General features: G+C 38.9%; 2 protein-coding genes across 2 annotated transcripts in view; one reads left to right on the top strand and one right to left on the bottom strand.

The window, feature by feature from the left end:
- The window catches only part of LOC142138794 (uncharacterized), a 28,780-nt gene extending 7,431 nt beyond the window's left edge, over positions 1-21,349 (top strand). Inside the window, exons 5-9 of the mRNA XM_075195788.1 lie at positions 10,271-10,415; positions 15,449-15,496; positions 18,829-18,933; positions 19,770-19,946; positions 21,195-21,349. Coding sequence (XP_075051889.1) covers positions 10,271-10,415; positions 15,449-15,496; positions 18,829-18,933; positions 19,770-19,946; positions 21,195-21,199 — 480 coding nt within the window. The 3' untranslated portion in view covers positions 21,200-21,349. The remainder of the gene's footprint in view (positions 1-10,270; positions 10,416-15,448; positions 15,497-18,828; positions 18,934-19,769; positions 19,947-21,194) is intronic.
- Positions 21,312-27,309, bottom strand: part of UGT8 (UDP glycosyltransferase 8) — a 78,488-nt gene continuing 72,490 nt past the window's right edge. Inside the window, exon 6 of the mRNA XM_075200346.1 lies at positions 21,312-27,158. Coding sequence (XP_075056447.1) covers positions 26,810-27,158 — 349 coding nt within the window. The 3' untranslated portion in view covers positions 21,312-26,809. The remainder of the gene's footprint in view (positions 27,159-27,309) is intronic.

Raw genomic sequence — 27,309 nt, forward strand, 5'->3', positions numbered from 1 at the left:
AGATTCAAGAAAGTTTAATTTTCAATTATGCCTCTCTCAACCAAACTAAAAGGCCATCTTTCCATGTGAGAAGTACCTGCAAGATAAGCATCAAACCTGCCATTTCAGAAAAGCATTCTGTGACAGGATGGACCGCCTATGCCACCCTGTCTGTTGTTGCTGGGAACCGGCTGGGCTTACTTTGCCACCGTTCCCTTTTGTTATCCCAAATGTGCCCTCTTGCCGCAGTAGGAGGGGCTTATACGAGCTGCCACCACTGGACTCCTATACCGGCATCCAGAACCGGGTTTCTTCTGGGTAGTTGATGCTTCTAGCGTACGTCGTTACTGGTGTACCTGGGCTGGTACTCCTGACCTTTTACTGTGGATCAGGGTTGCTGTGAATGGATCTGGCCTATCACACTGACCGGGGCTGCTGGGTAGCAGGCAGAGCGGTGGTACTGGAAAAGCTTGGGTCCAAACCTCAGGCAGCCGGAGAACGGATTAGTTTAGAGTCTAATCTGAAGGTCACAGGAATACAGCAATATTGAAGATGTTTCCAAGCAGGTCTTTGAAGCAAGATGTATATTTGCTCACACTGGTTAGTGGTACAAGTGATAAGGTCAAGTTGAAATCAGAAGAACACTTACATGCTCACACAGCTCATCTTTTATACAGTTAGGATAGTCTATTTTTAGAATCAGGATGTATCCTGCTTCCCAAAACACAGATTTACATGCATTACAAGGCTAACAAAATTTACACTCATCTATGAAATCCACTCTGCAAAAGGCCACACAGTAACGACCCCCTGCTGGGCCTTTGGTCCGAGCAGACATGACACTTCATCATAAAACTTCGTTAGCACTTTCTGCTATCAGACTCCTTTGCACATATGCCTAATTGGAGGTTTTCACTAGCAACCTTACAAATCCTAAACAATGACACTTTTATACTAAATACATCCCAATACACATAAGATCTCCATCCACAAAGGCCTATTGTATCAGATACATGCATCAGAAATAAGGCATATCCTTTAGTAAGGTGAAAACAGGGAAAAACAGTTTCTACCCTGGTCTCAGAAATAATGATTTCCTATCTCAGAATATAGACAATATTAAAAATAATTGCATTGGCAATTTATATAAATCAGCGCCCTGCGCTATTTCCCTTCAATAAATTTATACCATAAGTTATTTATGAGTGATCCAGTCACACATTCAAAATCAACATTAGACAATTTGCACCCTAATAACACTCACAAATTTAATTTAGATAAAAAGTTTTGCCAGATATGCAAAACCTCATGTATTGACAAAGAAACTTTAACATAATAATGGCTGTTTTGACTGACTGACTCTTTGCTAGGTTCAGCCTACAGCACAGAAAAAATTCACACAAATTACTCAACAACTAAAGTTTCAATAACCCAGTAAGGACTGGGGGAATTGCACTTTAACCATTCTAGGACATGCAAACAGTATCAAGCAAAGATTTAAGGCTTAGAATTTGTTCGGCTGACGGTCTGTTCACAAACTTACAGAACTAGTTGTCAGAGGTCTTCACCTTTAGTAGCCGCCTTTCCCATAGAGCTTTATACGCTCACCAATACTCAGATGCCCCCAGGACTTAACTCCAAACGTAGTGCAAGTTTGTAATGCAGAACCGTAGCAGCAGAATCAAGTATTTTCTGTATCACAAATTCCTGATGTCCTTCCACATTAACAGAGTGAGACCTCCGAGGCTGAATACACTTAAATTTACTAGAGAAAATTACAGGTTCAAGTAAAGGAGCAATGGACCGTGTTCAGAATCTTCAAGGAGCACGGGAGTTTCAATCTAAAGGCCACTGGATTCAATTGCTTGATGATGGAAAAGGGACCGATAAATCTAGGACCAAGCTTTTTACACGGTTGCCTGAACCTGATATTACGGATGGAGAGCCAAACCTTCTGACCCACTTTGAAAGAACAGCTCCTACGGTGTTGGTCCACAATTTTTTTTGAGTGAAATGAGGCCCGTTTTAAAGCAGCGTGAACTTTTTTCCACATGTTCTTCAGAGCAGCAGCCGTAGAGTGTATGCCAGGAAGCCCAGAAGAGGTAAGCATAGCCAAAGAGATAGATCTAGGATGGAAACCAAGATATCAATAGAACGGAGAGGTACAAATGGAGGAATGGCAGGAATTGTTGTATGCAAACTCCGCCCAGGGTAACAAAGCTGACCAGTTGTTGTGAAACTTCGTGGTGCATAAACGTAAAAATTGTTCCAGGGGCTGATTGACCCTCTCAGTTTGTCCATTGGATTGTGGATGATATGCTGAGGAGAGGCTGATGTTTGTTCCAAAGAGACAACAAAAGGATTTCCAGAATTGAGCAACAAACTGGGAACCGCGGTCAGAAACAATATCCAACAATAACCATGGAGCTGGAAGATGTGTTGGACAGAAAGTGACGCCAAGGTCTGTGCACTAGGGAGTGTGGTTAAAGGTATGAAATGGACCATTTTACTGAAGCGGTCAACCACTACCCAGATAGTATTGCAGCCTGCTGAAGAAGGAAGCTCCACAATAAAATCATTGACAGATGTGTCCACTGTCTATAAGGAACAGCTAAGGGCATAAATTGACCGGAAGGACGGTTTCTAGGAGTTTTGTTTTGGCACAGACTTCACAGGACATAACATAGTCTTGAACATCAGAAGCCATGGTAGGCCACCAAACGGAACGTGAGAGATTTTCTGTAGTTTTACAGATACCGGGGTGTCCAGTGAGGACAGCCTTTTGGAGGTGAACCGGAAGAAATAAGCGGTTTGCATGTGTCCCGCGGGAGCCTATTTTTGGAATCTGGGAAGGGTTGAGTCCTGGGCTAATCTGGCGTGAATGATCGCAGGTGGTATAATTGGCAGTGGTTTTGTAACTGGTGCATGATGAGAGGTAAAACTTATGGATAATGCATCAGCCTTAGTGTTCTTAGAACCTGGTCTATAACTGATTATAAAATGGAAGCGAGTAAATAACAATGACCAATGGGCTTGCCTTGGCCGTTTTGCTGATTCAACATATTGGAGATTCTTGTGGTCAGTAATGGTAATGGTCAGTTATGACTGAGATGACATGGATCGCCCCTTCCAGCTAGTGACGCCATTCTTCAAAAGCCCATTTGATGGCAAAGAGTTCTCGATTACCAACATCATAGTTGGCCTCTGCAGAAGAGAATTTCCGGGAGAAAAAGGCACAAGGAAATAATCAGTGATTACCAAGATCCTTTTGAGAGAGTACAGCGCCTGCACCAACATCAGAGGCATCAACCTCTAGAACAAAAGGCAAGTCAGGATTAGGATGCCTTAAGACAGGGGCGGAGTTGAATGCCTTTTTTAGAGCCTCAAAGGAACTGATGGCTTCTGAAGACCAGTTACCCGGATCTGCCCCTTTTCTGGTGAGGGCAACAATGGGGGCCACCAAATCGGAAAAACTTTGAATAAATCTTTGGTAGTAATTGGCGAAGCCCAAAAACCTTTGTATGGCCTTCAGATTGACAGGTCGCACCCAATCAAGAATAGCTTGCACCTTACTTGGGTCCATAGAGAAACCGGTAGAAGATATGCTATACCCAAAGAACTATACACTCTGGACTTCAAACTCGCATTTTTCCAGCTTGGCGAACAAATTATGGTCCCGTAATTTATGGAGTACTTGTTGGACGTGGAGCCGATGCTCAAAAAAGGAATGAGAGTATACCAGTATATCATCCAGGTATACAACAACAAACTTATCAAGGAATTCCCGGAAAACTTCATTAATAAGATCTTGGAAGACCGCTGGTGCATTGCAGAGACTGAATGGCATAACTAAATACTCATAGTGGCCAGACTGGGTATTGAAAGCCATTTTCCACTCATCTCCTTCTTTAATGCGGATGAGATTGTATGCCCCGCGAAGGTCAATTTTGGTGAAGATGGTAGCACCTTTGAGTTGGTCGAACAAATTCCGAGATGAATGGAATTGGGTACGTATTTTTAATAGTGATCCTGTTAAGACCTCTAAAATCAATGCTGGGACGTAGTCCACCATATTTTTTGGAGACAAAGAAGCAGCCAGCTCCTACTGGTGCTTTTGAAGGCCTAATGAAGCCTTTCTGAAGGTTTTCTTTGACATATTCCTCCATGGCTCTGGTTTCAGGACTGGAGAGTGAGTACAGTCTTCCTTTAGGCAACTTAGCACCCGGAATTAATTTGATGGCACAATCGAAGTCCCGGTGAGGAGGCAAAGTGTCAGCTGCTTTTTTAGAGAATACATCCCAGAATTCACGGTATTACGGAGGTAGTACTTCTGAAGCAGGCTGCAACATCCGAAGAGGTAACTTCAAACAAGTCTGAGAACAAGAGCACCTCCACTGGGTAATCTCCCCTTGTGCCCAATCAATTACAGGGTTATGAAGCCACAGCCAGGGATGCCCCAATATCACCGGTACAGACGGGCAGTTAATCAGGTAGAAGGTCAAGGATTCTGAATGGAGGGTTCCCACTGTTAGGTGTAATGGTGGAGTTTCATACAAAACCATGCCACCTGGAAGTGATCCCCATCTAGACAACATACACTAATAACTGTCTTGATACTCCGAAAAGGAATTCCAGAAGATTTAGCGAATCCAAAGTCCAGAAAATTCCCAGCGGCACCACTATCAATAAAGCCTGAAATGTCAACAGAATGGGCGCCATAAGTGATGTGCATGAGAACCAACAATGCATTTTTAGAAGAGATAATCTGAAGACCTAGGTGAACCTCCTCTTTATCTCCTAGGCCAAATCTTTTCCCGGCTTGGTAGGGCAGAAACGAGAAAAATGTGCTTTGGTGCCACAGTAAAGACACAGACCTTGAGTCCACCTCCTGGCTTTTTCTTCTGCAGAGAGGCGGTAAGATCCTAATTACATAGGTTCTTCTGGATCCAATGGTGCAGAAGCAAATACAGATGATGGGGCAGACGGTGCCTCTTTCTCCGCCTTCCTTTCCCTGATCCGCCTATCGATTTTGATTGAGAGTTGCATAAAGTCTTCCAATGATGTTGGCAAGGGATACTGTACCAATGCGTCCTTGATCTGTTCCGACAGACCTAAGCGAAGTTGACTGCGTACCGCAGGATCGTTCCATTCACTGTCTGTAGACCAACGCCTGAACGCGACACAGAAATCTTCAGCAGAGCGCCGGCCCTGTTTCAAGGCCCTAAGGTGAGCCTCGGCTGAAGCCACACGATCTGGATCATCATACAGTAGGCCTAAAGTATTAAAGAATGCGTCAACTGAGAGTAGCGAAGGGCTTGCATGAGGTAGACTAAATGCCCAGGACTGACGGTCACCTTGGAGAAGGGATATAATAATACAGACCCTTTGCTGCTCTGACCCAGAGGAACAGGTTTTTTAGCCGGAAGTAAATCTTACAGCTTTCCTTGAAATAGCGGAACAATGATTTTTCCCCGGAAAAGCGGTCTAGCAGGTTCAACTTAGGTTACGGAACAGGTGCCAAGGAACCCTGGTGGGCTTGCGAAGTCCTAGAAGCTTCCTCTTGAGCAGATAGCCGGTGCGAAAGTCCCTGGACCATCTGGGACAAGGTTTAGATCTGCCCTTCTAAGACTTGGGCTGGAGAGGAGTTCGTCCCGTTACTTTCCATGAACAATCCTCTCCAGAAATCAAAGGCCGGTTATAATGTTAGGCTGACGGTCTGTTCACAAACTTACAGAACTAGTTGGCGGAGGTCTTCACCTTTAGCAGCCACCTTTACCATAGAGCCTTGTACGCTCACCGGTACTCAGATGCCCCCAGGAGTTAACTCCAGATGTAGTGCAAGTTTGTAATGCAGAACCGTAGCAGCAGGTCAGGAGGCAGAGTAGATGGCAGCGGATGGTCAGACGTAAGCCGAGGTCAGAGGTCACTAGCTAGCAGAATGTTCAGATAACACGCCAAAGGTCAGGGTTACAGGCAACACAGTGGGGTCCAAGGTACAGGCAAAAGGGTCAGGGTCACAGGCAAGCAGGCAAGGTCCAAGGTACAGGCAGGGGTCATACACAGTAATCAATCCAAAAAGCTTTCACCAAACACAGCACAGGAGCAGGTTAGCTGACAGGGAAACTGGACGCTATAACCGGCAGGGAGGCTAATCCCTCCCTGTCTTAAATACCAATTGCAGCCAATCAGAGCCTAGCTCTGGAAGTATCCACAGCCCCTGTTAATAAATAGAAAATTTAATTACTTAGCCTGCAGGCTGGTGGGGGTGCTGCGCACGCGCCCGGCTTCCTTGCATTGCCAGGACGCAGCGCTGAGGAATTAGCGTCCGACCGTTGCTGCAATGGTCGGCCCATGCCAGGAAGTGACATCCCCGTCACCCAGGTGAAGGCTGGGACCCTGGGGAGCACAGAGAGCAAGTCGCGGCGGCTGTGAACACCGCCGCGGCTCGTAACAGAATTATGTAAACTGAAAACAATGATTTTAGAATTAAAGCAGCAATTCCATGGAAAAATGAGGTGTGCTTTTTTTTAACACAAATCACTGTGGCAGGCTATAAGAAGAATTTTGGTATTTACCATGTGTCCTTGGTTTGTTTCTTCAAGCTATAATTAATGATTTATAATTCTGCACAGTGTCATGTGAATATGGCAACTACGTGGCATATAATGTAATGAATAAAGAGGCTTTGGAATGTCCCTCTGAGCTCTGTCTGCATTGTGTACTGTAAAATCCTCCCCTTATGCCTTCAGATAACATGCTGAGAGATGGAGAACTAGATGATTGGGAGATCAAGTTGGTTGGCTCCGGACAATAAAATACAGTAAAGCATAAGATGACTGTAACTGTGTCACATGACATGATGATAGTGATTTGTCTTCCCTACTAAACTGTGATTGACCTAGATCATCATCATCATTTATATAACGCCAACATATTCCGTAGCACTTTACAATTGGGGACAAACACAGTAAACTAATAAACAAACTGGGTAAAAAAGACAAAGAGGTGAAAAGGCCCTGCTCACAAGCTTACAATCTATGGGAGAATGGGAGTTTGATACATGAGGTTAAGTCTACATTTTGCATTTCGGCGCAGCCAGACTGCAAATGTAAAAGTGACTCATAAGCTAAATGATCCTGTCACACAACAATGTGGGTCAGGGGGTAGTTGTCTTGTGTGAAATTGTTTAACGGGTGGTAATAGGGTAATGTAGTGAGGTTAAGAGGGTGGTTGAGGAATATTAAAAGTTTGTCTGAAGAGGCGGGTTTTCAGAGAATGCTTGAAAGTTTGTAGACCAGAGGAGAGTCTTATTGTGCGAGGGAGAGAATTCCATAGAGTGGGTGCAGCCCGAAAAAAGTCCTGTAACCGAATGGGAGGATGTATTGAGGGTGGATAAGAGACGAAGATCTTGTGCAGAACGGAGTTGCCGAGTTGGGAGATATTTTGAGACAAGTGAGGAGATGTATGTTGATGCAACTTTGTTGATGGCCTTGAAGGTTAGTAAAATTATTTTATATTGGATTCGGTAGAAAACAGGCAACCAGTGTAGACATACAGAGTGATTCAGCAGGGGAATAACGATTTGCAAGGAAAATCAATCTTGCCGCTGCGTGCAAAATAGATTGTAGGGGTTTGAGTCTGTTTTGGGGAAGACCAGTAAGGAGGGAATTGCAATAGTCAATGCAGGAGATGATAAGTGCATGAATTAAGGTTTTTGCAGTGTCTTGCGTGAGATATGTGCGAATTCTGGAAATGTTTTTTAGATGTATGTAACATGATTTAGAACATAGAGTCAATGTGGGGAACAAAGGATAGGTGTGAGCCAAGGATTACACCTAGGCAGTGAGCTTCTGGGGTGGGATTTATGGTCATGTTATCAACAGAGACAGAAATGTCAGGTATGCTCTTGTTGGTGGGTGGGAATATTATTAACTCCGTTTTAGAAAGATGAAGTTTGAGTTGGCGAGAGGACATCCAAGATGAAATGGCAGAAAGACAGTCAGTTACACGGGACAACACAGATGTCGAGAGATCTGAGGAGGATAGATATATTTGGGTATCATCCGCATAGAGATGATACTGAAATCCAAAGGAACTTATTTGATTTCCAAGAGAAGCGGTATAGATAGGGAACAACAGAGGAACTAGCACTGAGCCTTGCGGTACTCTAACTGATAAAGGAAGTGGAGCAGAGGTGACCCTAGAGAAATTAACAGTGAAAGAGCAATTAGAAAGGTAGGATGAGAACCAGGATAGAACAATGTCTTGAAGACCTAGTGATTGAAGCATTTGTATGAGAAGAGAGAGGTTAATGGTGTCAAATGCAGTCGAGAGATCCAGGAGAATTAGGAGAGAGTAATGGCGTTTAGTTTTAGCAGTGATCAGATCATTGACAACCTTAGTCAACGCAGTCTCTGTGGAATGTTGAGAACGAAAGCCAGACTGAAGTGGATCCAACAGGTTGTTTGTGAAAAAGAAGCATGTGAAACGAGTGTAGGCAAGTTTCTCTAGAAGCTTGGAGGGGCTCGGGAGCTGAGAGATGGGACGGTAATTTGAGAGAGAGTTAGAGGTGAAATGAGCACAGGCGACAGGCATCTACCAATTTGCAAGGGAATAGGATCTAGAGGACAGGAGGTAGAGTAGGAATATAAGAAGAGAGTAGAAATTTCCTCTTCATTTGTGGGGTCAAATGAGGAGAGGGTGTCAGAGGGTGGTGGGAAGGAACTGAGCTGATTGCTTGTCGAGGAAGAGGATACCATTTCTAGTCTGATCTTATCAATCTTGTCCTTGAAATAGGAAGCAAGATCCTGGGCACTGATAGTAGACGGAGGGTTCGGGGTGGGAGGAATAAGAATAGATCTAAATGTGTTAAAAAGGCGTTTGGGATTATAAACCTGTGCATAGATAAGAGATTGAAAGTATGTTTGTTTTGCAGTGCCCAGAGCTTTTTGATAGGAGCGGTAGATAGAAGTATATGTGAAGAAGTCATTAGAGGTGCGAGATTTACGCCAGTGACATTCTGCTTTACGGGAAAGTTTTTGAAGATTTTGCATTGCTGTAGTGTGCCACGGCTGACATCGAAGTCGACGTTTAGTATGTAGTGTCGCTGGAGCCACTTGATCAAGGGCTGTTGCTAAGGTTTGGTGAAAATGAGGTACTGCCATCTCAGGGCAGGAGAATGTAGAGATAGGGGGGAGAAGGTGGAGAGAGGTGGAAAATTGTTGAATAATATTTGCACACATTTGCAAATGTATGTTTAAGCCATCCGCCACGCCAAGGCGCTTTTGCTAATAGGATGGTCCTACTCTAAACAATGAGAGTCCCATATATTTGGGCCATACATATGTGTTTTTAAATTGGCATGGCGGATGGCTTAAACATACATTTGCAAATGTGTGCAACAAAGACTTTTGCATTTTTATCTACAGTAGAAATGGCAGATCTGTTGCTGGCTATAGCAGTGTGCTGGGGGAAAAAATGATGTTGTGTGTATGTTCCTTGCAGGATAACCCCACCCTTTCAAGCACCTGTTATGGCCTATAAATTGATTTGAGCAGCTTCACCTTTTGTATTCAGATTGCACTCAGACAGAGACAGATCTGCCTCTTGCACCTCTCTGCCCTTAGAGAGGTGGAATGGGGAAGTTAGTTTGCGGGCCTAGTAATGTAAATGAGTGCTCACCGACTCTACATCAGGCCCTTTGTCTCTAATTTCTGTTGTGACACTAAAGTCGTGTTTTAATACAGTAAAAGCTTCTGTAAATAAATTATAGTAATAGTATTCTTTAAACAGACCATTGTATATGTTTCTGCTATACAAATAGTATTGTCAGACATTGTCTCTCAAAACCAAAAAAGGACTTAATCCTTATGGCAGAGACATGAAAATGATTTCTTATATTTCCCAGTAAGACATCTAGACCTGCTGATTTATAGCACAGATACAGACAAATATTTACAGCTGTACAGTAGATCAAGTTTGCATATTGCTGTTTCAAATGTATCAAGTTTATGCTAACAGTCAATGTAGACACATTCTGTTACCACAAGGTGGTAGTATTTGACCATATTTCTGATACTCTAATACGTTTTGTATCTTTCATCACATGATAGTGAAATAGCAGCTTTACTAGGACTATATATTTTGTTAGATTTCACCCAACTGTACATACTTATTTTGCTGCAAATTATGACACACATTATAAGTTTGGTTCTGTGTTTCATTGTTTTTTGCACTTCTTTCTTCCAACATTTCACAGGGTCTGGATATAGTTTTTTCTCAAATATCACAGCTCAGGGATGATGTCTACTTTATTGAAAATGCTTTAAACCAAACAAAGAAAGGACATTTAGGAGAAAATGATACAGACTTGAAACCAACAAAGAGTGGGATCAAAGTTCCGGCAGTGACTGATCCTCAATTCCCTGCATCACACAGTATGTTGCCTTTTCAACTGTAATGTTTTTATATATTTTAGGTTATGAGAACAGACCCAAATATATCATTAGAAGCTAAAATCCAGTGATATTCTACTTTTAGCCCTAACAATATTATATGTTTTTCCTTAAATCTATGTAATGTGACATGGATAACATCAACATTATCCAAGATGATTTATTAATACAAACATGAAAAATTTATACCTGAAATACAAGATGTTTCAAGGAAAATATGTACTGATTACTTTCTATACTTTATTGGATTTAAAAAAACATCAGGAAACTGTGGGTTTGATTTATCAATGGCGAAAAGCCCTACTGCTGGCAAAAATGGGAGTCTTTACTGACGATAGGGTTTTTGCTCGTTATCCTTTTTTATACAACAAAGGGTAACCGTTGGTGAAAACAGCTGATTAAAATCATTAATAAAATCCTTTATTTACATAATTAAGGCTATAGAAATATATATTTTTTATTTTGTAACTTTTATCCCAAAAAAATCCACATTAGTGAAACTGAAAGCTCAAATTTGCCCATTCATATGCATATGACATATGCAGAGATTAGTCTAGTCACGCTGTAAGTTAACCCTTACTGCTCTGGCTCAGTATCGCTGGAGCAGACGAGTATTCCCTAGCTTCCACAGGGATAGTTTTTCATAAATTGCGGTGATGAGGGAATTTTATTTCATCAGTAATTGACGACAAAATATATCAGTCTTATCGCCAGATTCGTCTCCCTTCATTGAATGAACCTGTTGGTTGTGCGTATGGAATCTGAGCAGTTCATGCTGTACTCACTCTTGCACATTCTGTTAATGGTCCATTATCTAGGTATAGACACCTTGGAGGACTTTGAATGAATAGAGCGAGCAGTAAAATGCATTGAAAAGTCTGACTGGACAGCACAGCAAAAAATTCATTCAGGTTCTCATTACACTTCACCGTTCAATTTGTTAATTCAGAATTATACAGGTTTTTCCATCCCTGGAGAATGGTCCATTATCTGATTGAAGCAGGAACGAGTACGACGAGAAATATGCGGTCCCAGACTCAGAACCTAATCATTCATGCTAGCTTGGGGGGTGGGGACTCTTTGTTTTGATTAAAAAAAATCAACAATTTTGCCTGGAAATCTCTTTTTAAGATATGTTTCATGTCAATGTATATTTTGGACTAGAAGAACACAAACAAAAATATATCTTTACTGTATGGTCATGAAGTGCTTTTTAGTGAAGCCTTTCAGTTTGTTTTGGTGTAGTTTGGTGCAGCTTGCTGTTGACATTTATTAGTACATTAGTCATCAAAGTACGCCCAGTTTTCTATGGCCTTATTTAGTCAATATAACCATTTTATGAGGCTTCCGACTGAATAATAAAGCCTTGGGAACATTAACAGATTTGTTGCATCAGCAAGGGCGTTGTACTCGATCATTAAACCAGTTTGGAAATGGATAGGATAAACTGATGTTATCTGTGATGGTTAAAGATGTACTGATGATTAAGTGACATAGGAGTGATAAAGTGTTACTTTACACAACTGAAAAACCGCAGTCCAAAGAGCAAATGCAGTTGACTGAAACCATCACACCAATTTTGGTATAAATTGTGAAAAGAAAGGGCCTGATTCATGTTTGGATGTACGTCCATTTGCGTAGCGTTTCTTGTGTGAAATAGCTCTGCCCATGCTTTGAAACTAACTTTACACCGATGAAAGCAATTGCATGCAATTCATTTCTAGACGCAAATGTCACCTTTGACCTGAGAGACGAATCAGGGGAGGGAAGGGGCGGACTAATGTAGGCCATGTACAGTAAGGGCATGCTGAGGGAGTTCCGATGTAGATGCGGCCGATACAAGTCCTGGGTTTCTCTTAAGCACATTTGGATTCATCCGCATAATTTGCAGCAGCTACAGGGCAGGTGTAAATGGTGACTGATAGTGATGGCTGTTTCGATAGAGTCTTTGTTTTAAAAAAGTACATGTATGCATGCCAGTAGCTAGCACAGAACATGTGTATGCAAGTAAGATAGACTATAAAAATGCATTGTATGTACAGTATGCATTAAAAGCATCCTTTTTTAAGATTAAATTTAATAAAAATGTTTTTATTTTATTTTTTAAATCCATATTTTTATTAATGATTATACTGTAAAGTGTTGTTCATTTATTTTAGAATACATATTTTTTCATATACTTTATATTGAACATATGCATGTGTGTTTACTGGAGTCTGTTCCATCTGTCTGTATAATGCAAGTACTATTTGTCAGAGCTTACTTACAGCCAGATTCTATCGGAATGTATCTTGAGATCCTCTTCGATTTGATTGCGGTGGAAACTGCCCTCAAGTTCCTTGCTCCGAAGATGTATTAGGCCTAAAATCTCTAACATGAGAGGACCACATTGTGAAAAAACTAATGTGTCGTATCTCTATAAAAAGTTATTAGTCCTGTAGACACTGGGATATTAAAGTAAACTCGTTCCCACAAAAACTATGGTGTTTAGCATAGCAGAGAATCAGATTCTAGCTAAATCCGATGGGCTGGGACATTTGTAACAACTGGTACAAAGGAATAAAGCAGTTATATCTTACAAGCATATCTTTGCAATTATAACCTGCTCTTCAAAAATATATTTGTACTTAAATATATAATTATGTACCATCAATTTTTCTCTTTGCATCAGTTTTTATAAATGTCCCATAGTGCCTCTAAAATTATAGCTGCGCAACATGTAGCTTTTATGCAAATTAATTCCTCATTGCAAAACAGGGTAATTACAACCTGTTTACAGAATTTGATATAGTACAATATGTATTTAGCACAGTATGATATTACTGTCTTTTATGTCCACATTAACAACTACTAATAAGAATACATATTACATGTTTAACAAGGCATAGGAGTCTTTCAACCATTCATCATATCTCTCTACATAACATTTCCTCTACATCATAATTTCTTATCAACTAGTTTGCACTCGCCATCTGTCTCTTGTTTGATCTTATTCACCACCCTACATCTGGGACATACTGCAAAATATTCTCACCAAATATTTAATATTACACATTTTTACAAATATGGGGCCTGATTCATTAAGGATCTTAAATGAAGAAGTTTCTTATTTAAGTCTCCTGGACAAAACCATGTTACAATGCAAGGGGTGCAAATTAGTTTTCTGTTTTGCACATAAGTTAAATACTGACTGTTTTTTCATGTAGCACACAAATACTTGATAGCTTATTTGTACACTGAAATTTAAAGTTGATATTTGTGATATTTCCTAGAGTCAAATAATACCATAATAAGGATTAAAACGAGCCGTTAACTTGAAAAAAATCAAGATAAGAGAATAAAGCAGGAAGCTCTAAGGGGTCTATGTATTAAAATTGTGCAGTGATCATTATGCATTTCCGCAAATCACAGTGATACCTAATTAAGAACCGCTGTAATTCACCATGCCGGGGCTATTCTGGTAACACAAACTCTTTTTACTACTTACCGGCAGTCTAGCACATGTGCATAGCACTTCCACGCTGAGGGATCCAGCGAAGCCGGAGAGGCTTCACCTGGATCCATACAAAATTACAGATAATGCCATCTTGAGTTCAAAGCTTTATGCATAGCAGAACTTCACAGTCACCATATTAATGTATGGGAACTGTATTAAGAAACGTTAGATGGGTTATGGCAGAAGAAATCTTTGATTTCTCCTGCAGGGCTATGTGCAGAGCTTGACACAATTCATGTTTCAAACCATGAAACTTGGGTGTGTTCAAACCTGGTCCCAAAAAGAGTCTCACACATTATTATTGAGGTACTCTGTTGTAAAAAATTCCCACCGTGCATTAAAAAAGTAGTATTATTTATATCTATATTCAGACACTAAGCAAATATGCTAATCAGCTTCTACAAGGGCATCCCATCTTTCAACATTTTTTTTAGCTTTTAAGGCTTGTACGGCATACAGAATTGCCATGATCCATTTTCTAATACAAATACATACATGTGGTATAGGGATCAATGATTAATCTATGTAGACTTCGTTGGAAATTCTGCAAAGTGAAACCAAATACACATTGAGGTTCTCCAGTGCCAACATTCTCTAAGGTTTTGATACATGTTGCCATTCTGGTGGCCAATTAGGTTGTTTTAGACCTAATTGACTACCAGTCACAGCATGCATGTGCCCAAAAGACCACTTGATCAATATTTAAATGCTGCCTTTCAAATGCTGACTGGGATGGCCAGAATATCCATTCGGAAAGCATGTGAACATGTGTGCGGAAATTTATGACTGCACAGATTGTGTATCATAGGCTACCTTTAAGGGTAGATAATCCCTGACTGTGCTTTAGAGACAATCTGATATGCAGATTCAATTCAATCTACAGATGAAACTCCAGTAAACTGCTTTCAAAGGTTCATTTCCCCCATTCTCTGTATTGGCAATATCCATGCCCCCATACTCATAATTCAAGTCCTTCTGCTTGCCTAAAGAGTGTCATAAAGTTACTCACTGTATGAGAAAGAGGACCTTTAAACAGTGTTGACAGGTGTCTTTCAGCTGATTATATGAAATATATATATGAAAAAAATGGACCCCAATAGGTGTTTGAAACTTGGAATTTGACTTGGGGTGTAGGGCTCCTGGTTATGATTTCAATACATTTAAGGCCCAGAGAGACAGAGGTAGGCTTGACATTCCAGTAACTGTCACACTTGACCAGGGAACTTGAAAGCAGCGTGTGCATCTAGGGATTCGCTCACATACGACCCTGGGGCCTATAAATATTTTAATGCAGATGGGGGTTTCCATCCCATTTAATTGACATATTTACATATATAGGCACATGAGTAGGAGGCCGAAGCAAGATCTGTCCAAAATGTGTCCGCATTTACTTCCACAGAACTTACCCCTAGTCACTTCACATTAGTTAAATGAACACCTTATAAAGAAAAACAAAGCTTAGTTATTAAAATTTGCATAATGGTGCTAAATGTAAAACTATGTCACATTTCTGTTACAGCAACAATTGATCTGAAAGGAAAAGCACTGGAGGAAAGTGTACAAACTGGTAAGTCTGATATTACATCTGAATTCAACTACAGAAGAAATGTTGAACATAAAAACTAAAGTGTATAAGAGATTCAATCTCATTTTAAAATGACAAACATAATTCTGAAAAGGTGTCTATAAATTGAGATATTATACTTCAGCAAGATATGGGTAATTCTGCCGCTTGAGGTGGAAAAGGGCCCTAACTTCACAATTTACACAATTTACACAAAATAGCACAGCAATCAAACTTGTTATTGTAATGCAAACTGTAGCATAAGGACGGAAACAAAGCAATATAGAGATAAATTTTATGCTGCCTTAGTCAATAAGTCTGATAACTTGTCTAGTGCCTAAATACTGCATTGAGGTTCCACTACTCACCACTAATAATTTCCAAATTAATTGGTTTTTAAAAGGTCATTGACGGCTGCACCATGCAGTCTGCCCATCTATGTGCGATAACAGCCTTGATCAGGAATGATGAGCTTCTCATTCTGGGCCTGATTTAGAGTCGGACGCAAGACCTTCTTGTCAACGCAAAAAGCACTTTTAACCAAAGATCTGTCTCAGTTTACACTCGGATTGAGACAGATCTCCCTGTTGCACCTCTCTGTGCTTAGAGAGGTGGAACTGGGGAGGTAGTGGGTGAGCCTAGGATGTGCTCACACACTGTACATGCTATTTTGAGTTGAAAGCAACCACAGATAGGTCTCTAGGAGACGTCTCTTTTGCGGGTGCTTTCAGCTGGTGCAAGAGACCTTGATGTATTAAAAAACAAAGTAAAAACAATTTAATTTAAAAAAAGGTGTGCACCCCTACCAAACAGCATAACCAACCCTTGTGCTGTTTTGGGGGAGAAAAGAACAATTTTTTTTTACATTTCTTTATTATATTTAATTATCTGTTTTACAGGGCTCTGTGTATGATACACTTGCACGCTGGCCCATAAGGCAGATAAAGAGACGTGTTTGTGCAATTTTCCCAGTATTCTAAGTCCCATGAATCGTGAAAGATCCGTGCCACTATAAATACTGTGTAAATTACGTGATCCAATCTACACTTATGTTTTCAGTGTAAATAACGTCCAACTCTAAATTAGGCCCTCTATGACTATATATAGTACAACTATGCAAAAGGAAAATATTTTTTTTTATATTATGCCACTTTGCATAACAATATCTATTTCTTTTTCTTTTGTTTTTAATTTTGACGTCAGACTTTAACTGATCATTTAAGCTACAATGGCATCCTTTTATTTTAAATCAGTCATAAAACATTACTATATAGTGCTCTAAATTTCCGTCTGAATCTGGCTTTTCAAAACTTGCTGCTCGAGGCAATTATTTGCTATGGGCCTTACTTACCTTCAATGTTATATTTTGACCATTCAGAAGTTCCAAAATGCAGCTTTCTTCTAGGGCATAATGAAAAATGCATCTATTCCAGTATAGTAGAAAATTAAATGTTTTTATATTTAGAACTGGAAAGAACAGCGCAAATTAGAAGCAGTTGAAAATGGGTAAATACTAATAAACAATGTTGTCTATTTTAAGTTGTACGTCATACAGTGTATACATGTTCACTTTGTCAATATGCTTTTTAATTAAATCTCTCCTTGCTTCAAATCCTCTCTTGAGCAGCTAGTGTATTGACAGAGGACAATATAAAGCCACATATTGTACAAAACAAAGTACGCACCTGTGGTAGTAATGCCCTTTGGGAATACAGTGCTACAGAATGAGTTTAAAGTTTATCTATCTGCTATACTTCATGGCCTTTCAGTATACTGGGATGGTCCTTACCACACGCAGACCATGGAAAGCTGGTCATGACAGCACTGGTTGCTGTACTGGAGCTTTCTTTACTGACCTTATCAGGCCAGTATATAAATTGAATTTTGAAGATTTAGTTTACCACAAACTTTTGACCATTATTAGAGATAGGCGCTTCCTATATTGGTTAATCCAACTCTTTCAAGTTTTATTTATCTGTAGTCGAGCCTCAGATTGACTCAGAATTGCCCGTGCTCCCTGGATCTGAAAGCGAGACAAAATTTTGTTTTCAAGTGATGAAATATCACATGATTTGGCAGCTGCGAGCCCAGGCTACTCACTTTGTGTGAGTTGTAATCTTGCTCAAATCTCTGTGCATAATGTTATATCAGAAGAGCCACTACAACTCCCAGAAGCCCATGCACAGGTCACATGGTATTATCCGACCAAGTAGTGAGAATCCTCAGAAAGAGATATATATTATCAATGGTGGTCAGAGATATGGAGAGAATACAAACCTGGAGTAGAGCTCCGCATGTTGCAACAGGTCCAGCATTTCAATCACGTAAGAGGGTTTGACAGCTAATTGCAATAAAGACATAAAGAATGAAATACACAATCATGTATTTGATGGTCCATTTTTTTCTATGGCTTATGCCTTATGTAAGGTTGGTCTGGGATCGAGGCATAATTAGAAATTTTTGGGTCTCATAACAAAAATTTAAAGAAGTCCACAAAGTTTCTAGGGAGGAAATCCTTTGCATAATTAATCTTGCGAGGCTGGCTACCTGTCTCTGCTCCATTGCACTCTACAGTTCTTCATACAGTCAGTGTTTGGGCATAATGTTATTAGCTTTAAATACTGTAATGATGATGCCACTTGGTTTTGAAGATGTATACTTAGGTAATGCTATTTTTTATAGCTATTACCTATAGCTATAGCTAGAGATAGGCTATAATTGGTGATGTTGTTTGGTTTAAAATTATTTTTTCAATAATAATAATAATAATATCCCTCAAATAATAGAAACCCATCTGTAGATTATAAATTTAGTGTAAATAAATGTAAATAATCAAATCTCAAAATTACATGATTTTATAAAAAAAATTTCATCAGTTTTCAATAAATTTACATTATTGGGTAAAATCCTAAAGCAAAAACAAAACCGTAGCCAGGTTTTTTAAAACCAACACCAAAACACAATAATGGTTTTAGAGACACAGGGTGGCTCACTTATTTGTAATAATTATGATTCTGTGCACCCTGATCAAGGGTAGGCTGGGCTGAGGGGCATCTGCCCACAGGGCCGTTCCCATAGTGGGCTACCTTGTGCTGGGTGACTGGGCCACCTGCATTTTTTTTCATTTCACATAAGCTGCCGAGTCGAGTCTTGCGCCCAAGGCTAAAATCTGCCAGCCCTCCCCTGACCCTGATGGGTACACTTTAAATAAAACATGGCTTTTTGGATGCTGAGTGGAACAGGATCTGAAATCCATCAAGTGGTGGATCCACCTATAATATGTTTCAAGTATTACGTCAAGCTAAATTAACAAATTTGTGTTACATACACTGTAGAGATTATTCAGAAGATTAAGACCACTGTGCAACCAATTTCAGAGCAGAAGGATGAGCCTGGAGAACTGTATCACATATCCACATCTCTCCTGAAAAGTCGAGCAGGTAAGAGGTGTCATACTGATTTTTATAACCTGGTGTTAGTTTGCTTTTCCAAGCAACATAACACAGCATTTGCAATAAGTTCTGCTCTAAAATAATGTATCCAATATATTTTTTTTATTATTACATGCAACATTAAAATCTATAAAACAAAATATGTGGCATTTGTGATAGGTGAGACACACATTTGTTGACTAATGGTATCTAATCTGTAAAACGTTTACTAGTGCTGCCACACAAATGCAAGTAATTGCAATGGCTGTCTGCATCTCCCAGAATATAATTAAAACTTCATGCAGTCTGCCATTGAATGACCTCTGGCTATTATCAACTCCCCATTCCACAGGTTAAAGGCTTCACTTGTACTCAACATGTACTCTGGAATTCAATAACTCAGACATAGTTTAACTTCCAGCCTCTAAAGCTTTGGGCTGCCCTGTAAGCACAAATGTTATCTCTATATCTCTCTCTCTCATAATAATTAATCATCCACATCAGTCCCTGTCTCACTGGAGCTTACAATCTATATTCCCTATGTCAAGGACACACAGACACACAAGTGTTAAAATACTCCAAAGTTCTACATGTAATACACTGCTGATGTCCTCTCAATCTCATGATTACTTTAAGCCCTAAATGAATCAAAATTAATAAGTATTATAGGATAAAATAGCATTCTAATGTGTTGTCATGAAATACACTGGATGAACTCTTTAGGTGCAGTGGTGTAAAATCAAGATGTTTTATGATGCGCATCCAATGAGCTTCAGAATGAGGTTCATTCTTTGCCACTCATTCAAAAGAATGAATCTACTTATTTAAAATGTCTATGTATTCAGACTTTCAGGTATTTTTTTATGGAACAGACAAAGATGCAGATGGATACCTGACCTATGACGAAATAAAGAATGTTCTCGGAGAAGAGGCTCTGAGTAAAGAGGAGTTGCTACAGCACATTGATGATCCAAATAGAATGTACTCTTACACCGATCTAATGAAAATGTTCTCGCTGAAAGGTAAAAATCACATTAGCATATTGTAGAAGAGACATATGGAGAGCTTATTTGACCACCTGCACTTCCATTTAGGGGTAGGGTCTGTGATAGCCACCCTCTTGCCTGCTCTCTGTCAGTTTTGGTGATCCGGGATCTTATTGACAGGAGTCACATCCCTGCCACTAGGTTACCCCCCAAACTGTTGTATTGAGTTGTATGCCTCTATAGATGGTTTAGGGCAGGGTTTCCAAAACCCAGTCCTCAGGGCTCCACAACAGAGCAGGTTTTCCATATCTCCTTGCTGGAGCACATGTGTAATCATTACCAACTGACACATTGTAACAGATCCACAGGAGGTCCTAATTATGTCACATGTGATCCGTAAAACCTGCACTGTTGGCGAGCCCTGAGGACTGGGTTTGGGAAACCTTGGTTTAGGGAGAAGATGGAACAAACACAATGGTTTTGTAGGCAAGCTAAACTATATATTTATAAATTAATAACACCTTTATGGAAGCAGGGAATATTCCTGCAATACGGAAATAAGATACATCCTGTTTAATATTTACATTCGACAAATAGAAAGGAAAGTAGGGCTAACGTGCATATATCTTGACCACTTAAAATATAAGTTATACATGTAAAATATAGAAAACACTGATCATGGCTGTGTATATACTGTACTTTTATCAAGTCAGCTCCTAAGTCTGAAATGACTGAATCAGACTTTGAGAAATCTAAAATCACATAATAAATGGAACATAAGGACAAGAAGAACTTTACTTCCCTACTTGACGCAATGCAGAGTGCTAATCGAAGAGTATATTTAATGTACTGGTGCAAGCAGAATACATGTGCTAGAACACATAGCAAGCTGTCAGTCATTGGTTTGCAATGGTTACGATATTTTTTTCATTGCACCATTATACTTGGCATGCTCTCGAATAATAAGGTGTGCTAAACCAACAACAATGTGATTGCACTTATCAGATTTAACATTGTGTTCCTATGGTTCAGGTATTGTATCACAGTGTAGCGATAACTCTTCAAATGATTCTCCATTACAATATGTCACGTACTGCAATAATGCCTGCCCCACCTGTAAATGGTACACCGACAGAAAATAAATGTGCAATACTAAGAAAATCTGTATAACTATAGAACCGAGCTTCTAGGAGAACCCACTATAGGACATTTTCACCTGCTCTCTGGCGAGATATTGTAACATTTATTTTGTTTTACTGTATTGTGTTCATATTGTCTTTGCAGACTAAATATAAAGATGGAGTAACTGGACTGTTAATATGCGGCTTCACAAGACAGATTTTTACTCCTGAATTTCACGGACCAGGAAGAGGCAGTTAACAAACTACACAAAGAATCCTGAAATTTAAACAAATATTTTATTTTTATTATTGCGAGTATACAAACAAAAGGTTTGCTTTTAATTCTGAACTTGAGAAACAATGTTAATTTTCACTTTCAATTGTTTTAGCTTCAAGTTGTACAGTAGACATTAGGACAGTCATGTAGGTATTTTTCAAAATGTAAGTCATTTTATACATTTGCCATTTTAATAAGTGGGTAAAATGTGATGTGAACTACAATTTGTGTGATATTTTTCACCTACATAATGTTGGTATAGTTTTTGAAAAAATGTAAACATGGAGTGTACTTAGTTTAAATTAGGGGAAAAAAAAAAAAAGAATAGAAATGTTTTGTTAATATGTTTAAGTTTTATTTAGTCAGGGCCACCTTAGCAACATTATGGGCCCCCGGGCAAAGCAGTGCAGCTGGGCCCCTACCTCTATATATGTGTATCATATATAGAGATATATATATATATATATATATATAATTTGCAGGATTTTTTTTTTTTTTGTAGGATTATTTATTTCACTTAAGAGCCCTGTCTATGGGGCCCCCTTGCCTGTGGGGCCCCCGGGCACCTGCCCATCGTGCCCAATGGAAGAGATGGCCCTGTGTTTAGTGCCTATATTTGTAAAATAATAAATCTTACACTTGCATGATTCTGTAATAAAGTAATACATTAACTTGTACTGAGAGTTAATTGCAATTTTATTTCAGTGTCATAAAGGCAGGGTTAAACACAAACTTTAAACACAGTAGGTCACATATCCTGTGACAGAGAGACATTATGTAAAACAGACTTTACTATGAGAACTCTTGTTAAATAGTGTCCACCCACACATGGAGGACACATGCTGTATGCTGTAGCAGAATCTAAACAGGTTTTCAGTGTCCCACCTTAGTCCAGAATTTTCATCTTTACATTATAACTACTAGTGGGACTTCAACGAAGGATGCAACAAATCTAGTGTTCAGTTGTAGATCTGAGCAAACACAAAAGATTTAATTAACCAAATCCTCAGTATGTGCAGTTTAATTGTTCTGTATACAAAGTTACTGTTTACACCTAAAATGAAAAACAAAATGATTTAACACTTAGCGCTTTCCTGCTTCATTGTTACCTGCAAATTAAGGTTAAGAGTTTTATTCAATAGTCCAGGCTAATGTTGCCTTTATGTTGGACAATCTGGAAATAATAGAGTAATTGATCTGGTAAGTAAAAATGATCCCAGTTTCAATGTAATCTTTGAGGGTGGAGTACTTATGAGAATATATTTTTAACTCTTTCATTTCCAGACCACTGAGCTAAGGGGGAACATTGGCTCATGCTGGTCGATAATAATGCTGGACAGTCACCAGTGGTCCTATTGTGGGTTCCAGCAAAGTGAGCAAGATGGCAGCAACAGGAACCCCACCAATATATTAATATTTTTTTTTTTACCATTGCCTTAATGGCACCCTTATTAAACTCCATATTTTATAACCAGCACAGATAAACTTGTTCATTCAACAGTACGGGAGGGAGACCTATGAAGTATATATTTGTTTGCTAGTTTTAAATAATTAAGATAAAATGTCAGCTGGGATATGCAACAGACTTCCTATGTTAGTAATATATCTATTACTTTAACAATACGGTGCATTCTCTGTCCTCAGGTTTTAAGAATATGTTCATGTCAGTCGCTCATTTAGTTGCATGCTGTAAAATGATTGGGCCAATGAACGGAAACATTCTGTCCTAAAAATGTGTTGCCCATACAGAAAAAGTCAGAACCAGTGCTGTGCTAGGTTTAAGAGATAGGAGACATACATGTTACATATATTGCCTCTTCAAGTGCTATGTTCAATTAAAATAATGCTATACAATATAGATTATAAATGCTCTCTAGTAAAAATAGGGGGGGGGGGGGGGCAAACTGCTTTAAAATGTTTACTGATTGGAAAGGCCTTCACACTTGTGTATGCAGTATATGTACGCATGGTATAACACTCAGTGTTATAGAACTGAAAGCACATAAGGGCCTTCACTGTGCATGCTTTGTCCCTCCGTGTATGCTCAGAAGAGTGGGTGGCTCAGCATAGCCGGCTCCCTCATCACTGGGTACCACAGCAGCTGCTTGGATTCATCCGATAAAGGTTCCACCACTGTATACATACATTCCCTGGTGGTGCCTTTATTTGAATATTATTATGCATTAGGCTTAAACCTTTCAATTATTTATTTTATTATCATTTGAAAACAAATCTTCCCAATACTAAAATCATATTTATTTATACACTCCATTAAACAACACTACATTATTCTCCACCAATCATTGCTTCAGGAGTACTAATCTGCTTGTTAATATGCATGTCACAATAAAAATGGTTATTAAATTAACAACTAAAGTATGGAGCTCCTGGTGGATAGTGCTACAATGTAGAAAGTCAGTATTACATTTTAAAAAACAGTAATAAAGTTTGCATTTGTATTAATAAATAAAATACTGCTTACTATGTACAAACAGTGAAGGTGCATTTTACATACCAAGTAAACAGATTTCTAAAGGGATATTTTTGGAATTATCTACACTGATTTTAAATCAATAAGAAAATATTTTTGCTTCTTTGCTTTCCCCTATATTATGCTTTGTCTCAGTTACAATACTTGTCAGGAATTATTAAATCATAAACCAAGCATAGTCTGTTTTTAGTGTGGCCATCATAAATGTACCAGCATAGCGCATATGATAGAGCACAGTAATATTCTTCAGACAGTAAAGAACAAATGTGTCAAACCTTCTAAAAAGTAAAAGTGGAGGTGTTGCTCATAGCAACCAATAAGATTCTAGCTATCGTGTACAGTATCCAGTACTTTCTAGAAAATGGTAGCTACAATATGGTTGGTTGCTATGGGCAACACTGCAACACTTCCTTTTAGAAGGTTTGACACATTTACTCCTAAGGGTAATTTACTAAAATGTCTTAAAAGTGTAATTATACAGTAACGCACAGCAACTAGGCAGATAAACACTAATAGCCACCTGGTTCAAATTTATAGCTGTAGATTTTACTCCAGCCTTTGCAATATGATCTACCAGTGTAACTAGTTTAGTAAAATAGGTTTAGATGACTTTAATGAAGTTATATCCAGAACTAAATCTTGATGTGCATATACTGCTGAGCTATATTTTTCATGATATCTGATATATATGGTTTCAGGATCGGGTTACAGCAGAATGGTTGCATAATTAAATGGAGGTGCCAAGATTAATGTTAAACTTAAATTATACATAAGTTACACATACTACACTAATAAATTACCCCATAGCTTTTCACATGATTAATTTATCTTATATATTAAATGTGCATGTTTATCTAGTACTTTGTCAATCAATACATATACGTATGTTGTCTTATATTACATATTTATCTTATGAGTGAGACTTATTTAGATTAGACGATATTTTTGTATGCTTGTTCAAATTCATAAACAAAGCTGGGATGATAAATTACATGATTAACGTCACGTGGATTTTGAAGTAACTATTGACATTAGCAACACTTTCTTCACATTGCACAGACTATGCTCTGGCTACAATTGTCATATTGGAATAAATAGCTACATGTTTTCAGTTTATCAATATATACACAGACACGCCATCATCAATGTGAACAGAATCTCTGAATTATTGACCAAGTTTTACTAAGCTTCTCACTACCCTAGTCTGAGCTCCAGGGGCTGCTTCATGCAGCAGTTTGTACCCTTCTGGTTGTTCTAATATCACCGGTCAGTAGGTTGGGGTGAATCAAGAACCCCAATCAAAAGATTGCAGCTTCTGATAGGCCCTCCCCAAGTGTGGCAGAGAATTAATATGCTGATCCTGTATTAAAGAAATGGCACAACTCTGGTAAAATTTGCTGCTTGCAGCAACCCCTTGGGCTAGGCTGAAGCTTAGCAAGACTGATCCTACAGGTAGGTAGTGCTGGTTTAAAATAAATGTTTTTTCTGGAACATTTTGTATTAAGTGTTTTTCTTTACTACACTTTTGAGATAATGGCCGTATATGTTTCTAGTTTTTTAACTGTGCAGTAGGAGCTTATTAGACTACAAACAAATGACAATTGTCATCATACATCGTTCACAAAAGTTGAGTTGCATTTGGAGACCAAAACTAAGGGGTCTATTTACTAAGCTGCAATAAGCCTGAAATCCGGAGAAAACTTTTGTTTTGGCCATGGCAGCTCTTCTTTTAATTTATCAAGGTGTTAAAGCAGGAGACATCAGAGATTTCTCCTGCCGTAACCTGTTTAACATTGGTCACTGCAGTCCTAACAGACTTCTATGGGAATTGTGATGTGCCCCACTTTAACAAGCAATGAAAATTCCATCATCACCAGAGAAGCCTTTCTGCATCCAGCGCTGGGCTCCTAACAAAATGTATATGTGTGACTTTTGCTGCACATGCGCAGTAGTTACTCAGGTCAGATCCTCCATCCGCCGGCAGCATTAGGTCATAGCTGAAGGAGGTTTTAATTATTAAAGTGAAGGGGGGGCGAGGGATCACCAGGGCTCACCATTGAGCCCTGGCTTGATAAATACCAGCAGCAGGACATTTTATATTGCTGCAGCATCAAGTGATTCAAAATGACTCTCACAGCCATCCCGGGTTTAACGGTTCTCTATAGGAGAGAATACATAGAAGGTAGTAATTGATGTTAACCACAGTTTCTTTCAGTTAACAAACCTCCAGCATTCCATTTGTACTTCCACATAGAGATAAATCAACATTTTAATGTCAAATGATGTCTGCAAGTTCCTAAATGCAGCTCAACCTCACGGACTATGGACACTGTAGTCATTTTGAATGAAGAATTTATATTTTATCTACATTTTTTCCACCAAAATATGTACAGTAGGGTGCTTATGGATACCTCTTACCTTTCACAGATTTATACTAATAATGACCCAACATAACTCATGAATTTAGTGGCTTTCTTATGCACTTACAGTAATTCCTTTGAAATAACAGACTAAAATGAAAACAATGTACATGAATATATATGTAGACCACATGTGACATAATATATTCATATAAATATATGTTTTGTTCATGTTATACTGTATGTTGCACATGGACATAGTACAAAAATGGAAGTGAGAACAATCATAACTATGCTGTTCTAAAAATGAAACATCATTAAAAGGTGTTAATATAAATGGATGCTGAATGTTTTCTTAGAATTTAGTTAACAACAAGGCAATCAGAGGGACTGTTTAGAAGTGTTAGTAGATATTCTACTTCAAGTCTTTCAGTGCTCGGAAAGGCTAAAATACACCAACTGAGAAACAAGGAAATCGCATTGAAATAAATAATGATTGAAATGAATGGCCATAATTGTTTCATACTTGAGGCCGACTATACTGGTATTTTTTCCTGATGCAGTGAAGACTCCAGTAGTACTGACAATAGTTAGAATCCGTGTTACAGTGGCTCCATTTACATCAGCCTTTAAACCAGGGCTGTACTTATTCATTTCACTTTCTCTTTATGCTTTATATAACCATTTTTCTTGTGTTTGCCATTTGCTATGCCGTTATGGCAAAATCCATTGATGGTGCTTTGCTCTGATCCTGTGTTCTTCCGCAGATATTTCATCATTTTTGAAAGCACAAACCATGTTAAAACAACAATAAAGAGGGCAAGTAATACAATATCGATCAAGAAATACTGATAAGAGGATATATCATAAGTAGCAGCACGAAGATGCTCAGCCCCATTGTGGCGAATGATATAATCTATCCAATAAGTTGCTCTGCTGACAGGATGACCTGGCTGATCCTTGTGAATTTTAGACAACTTCAGTGCTTGTTGTCGGTAACTGGTTTGAAAAAATGAACAAATGGAAAAAGTTACTTTATTAAAAAGGATACTTTAAGTAATACTAAGACAAAAAGTTATGAGGAAAGGTAAGCCAGTTTAGGCATGTTTACTTTAGAAAAGAGGCATCTAAGGGGAGATATGATTACTAT

This window comes from Mixophyes fleayi, chromosome 1, assembly GCF_038048845.1.
Source record: "Mixophyes fleayi isolate aMixFle1 chromosome 1, aMixFle1.hap1, whole genome shotgun sequence".
In the NCBI taxonomy this organism is placed as follows: Eukaryota; Metazoa; Chordata; class Amphibia; order Anura; family Limnodynastidae; genus Mixophyes; species Mixophyes fleayi.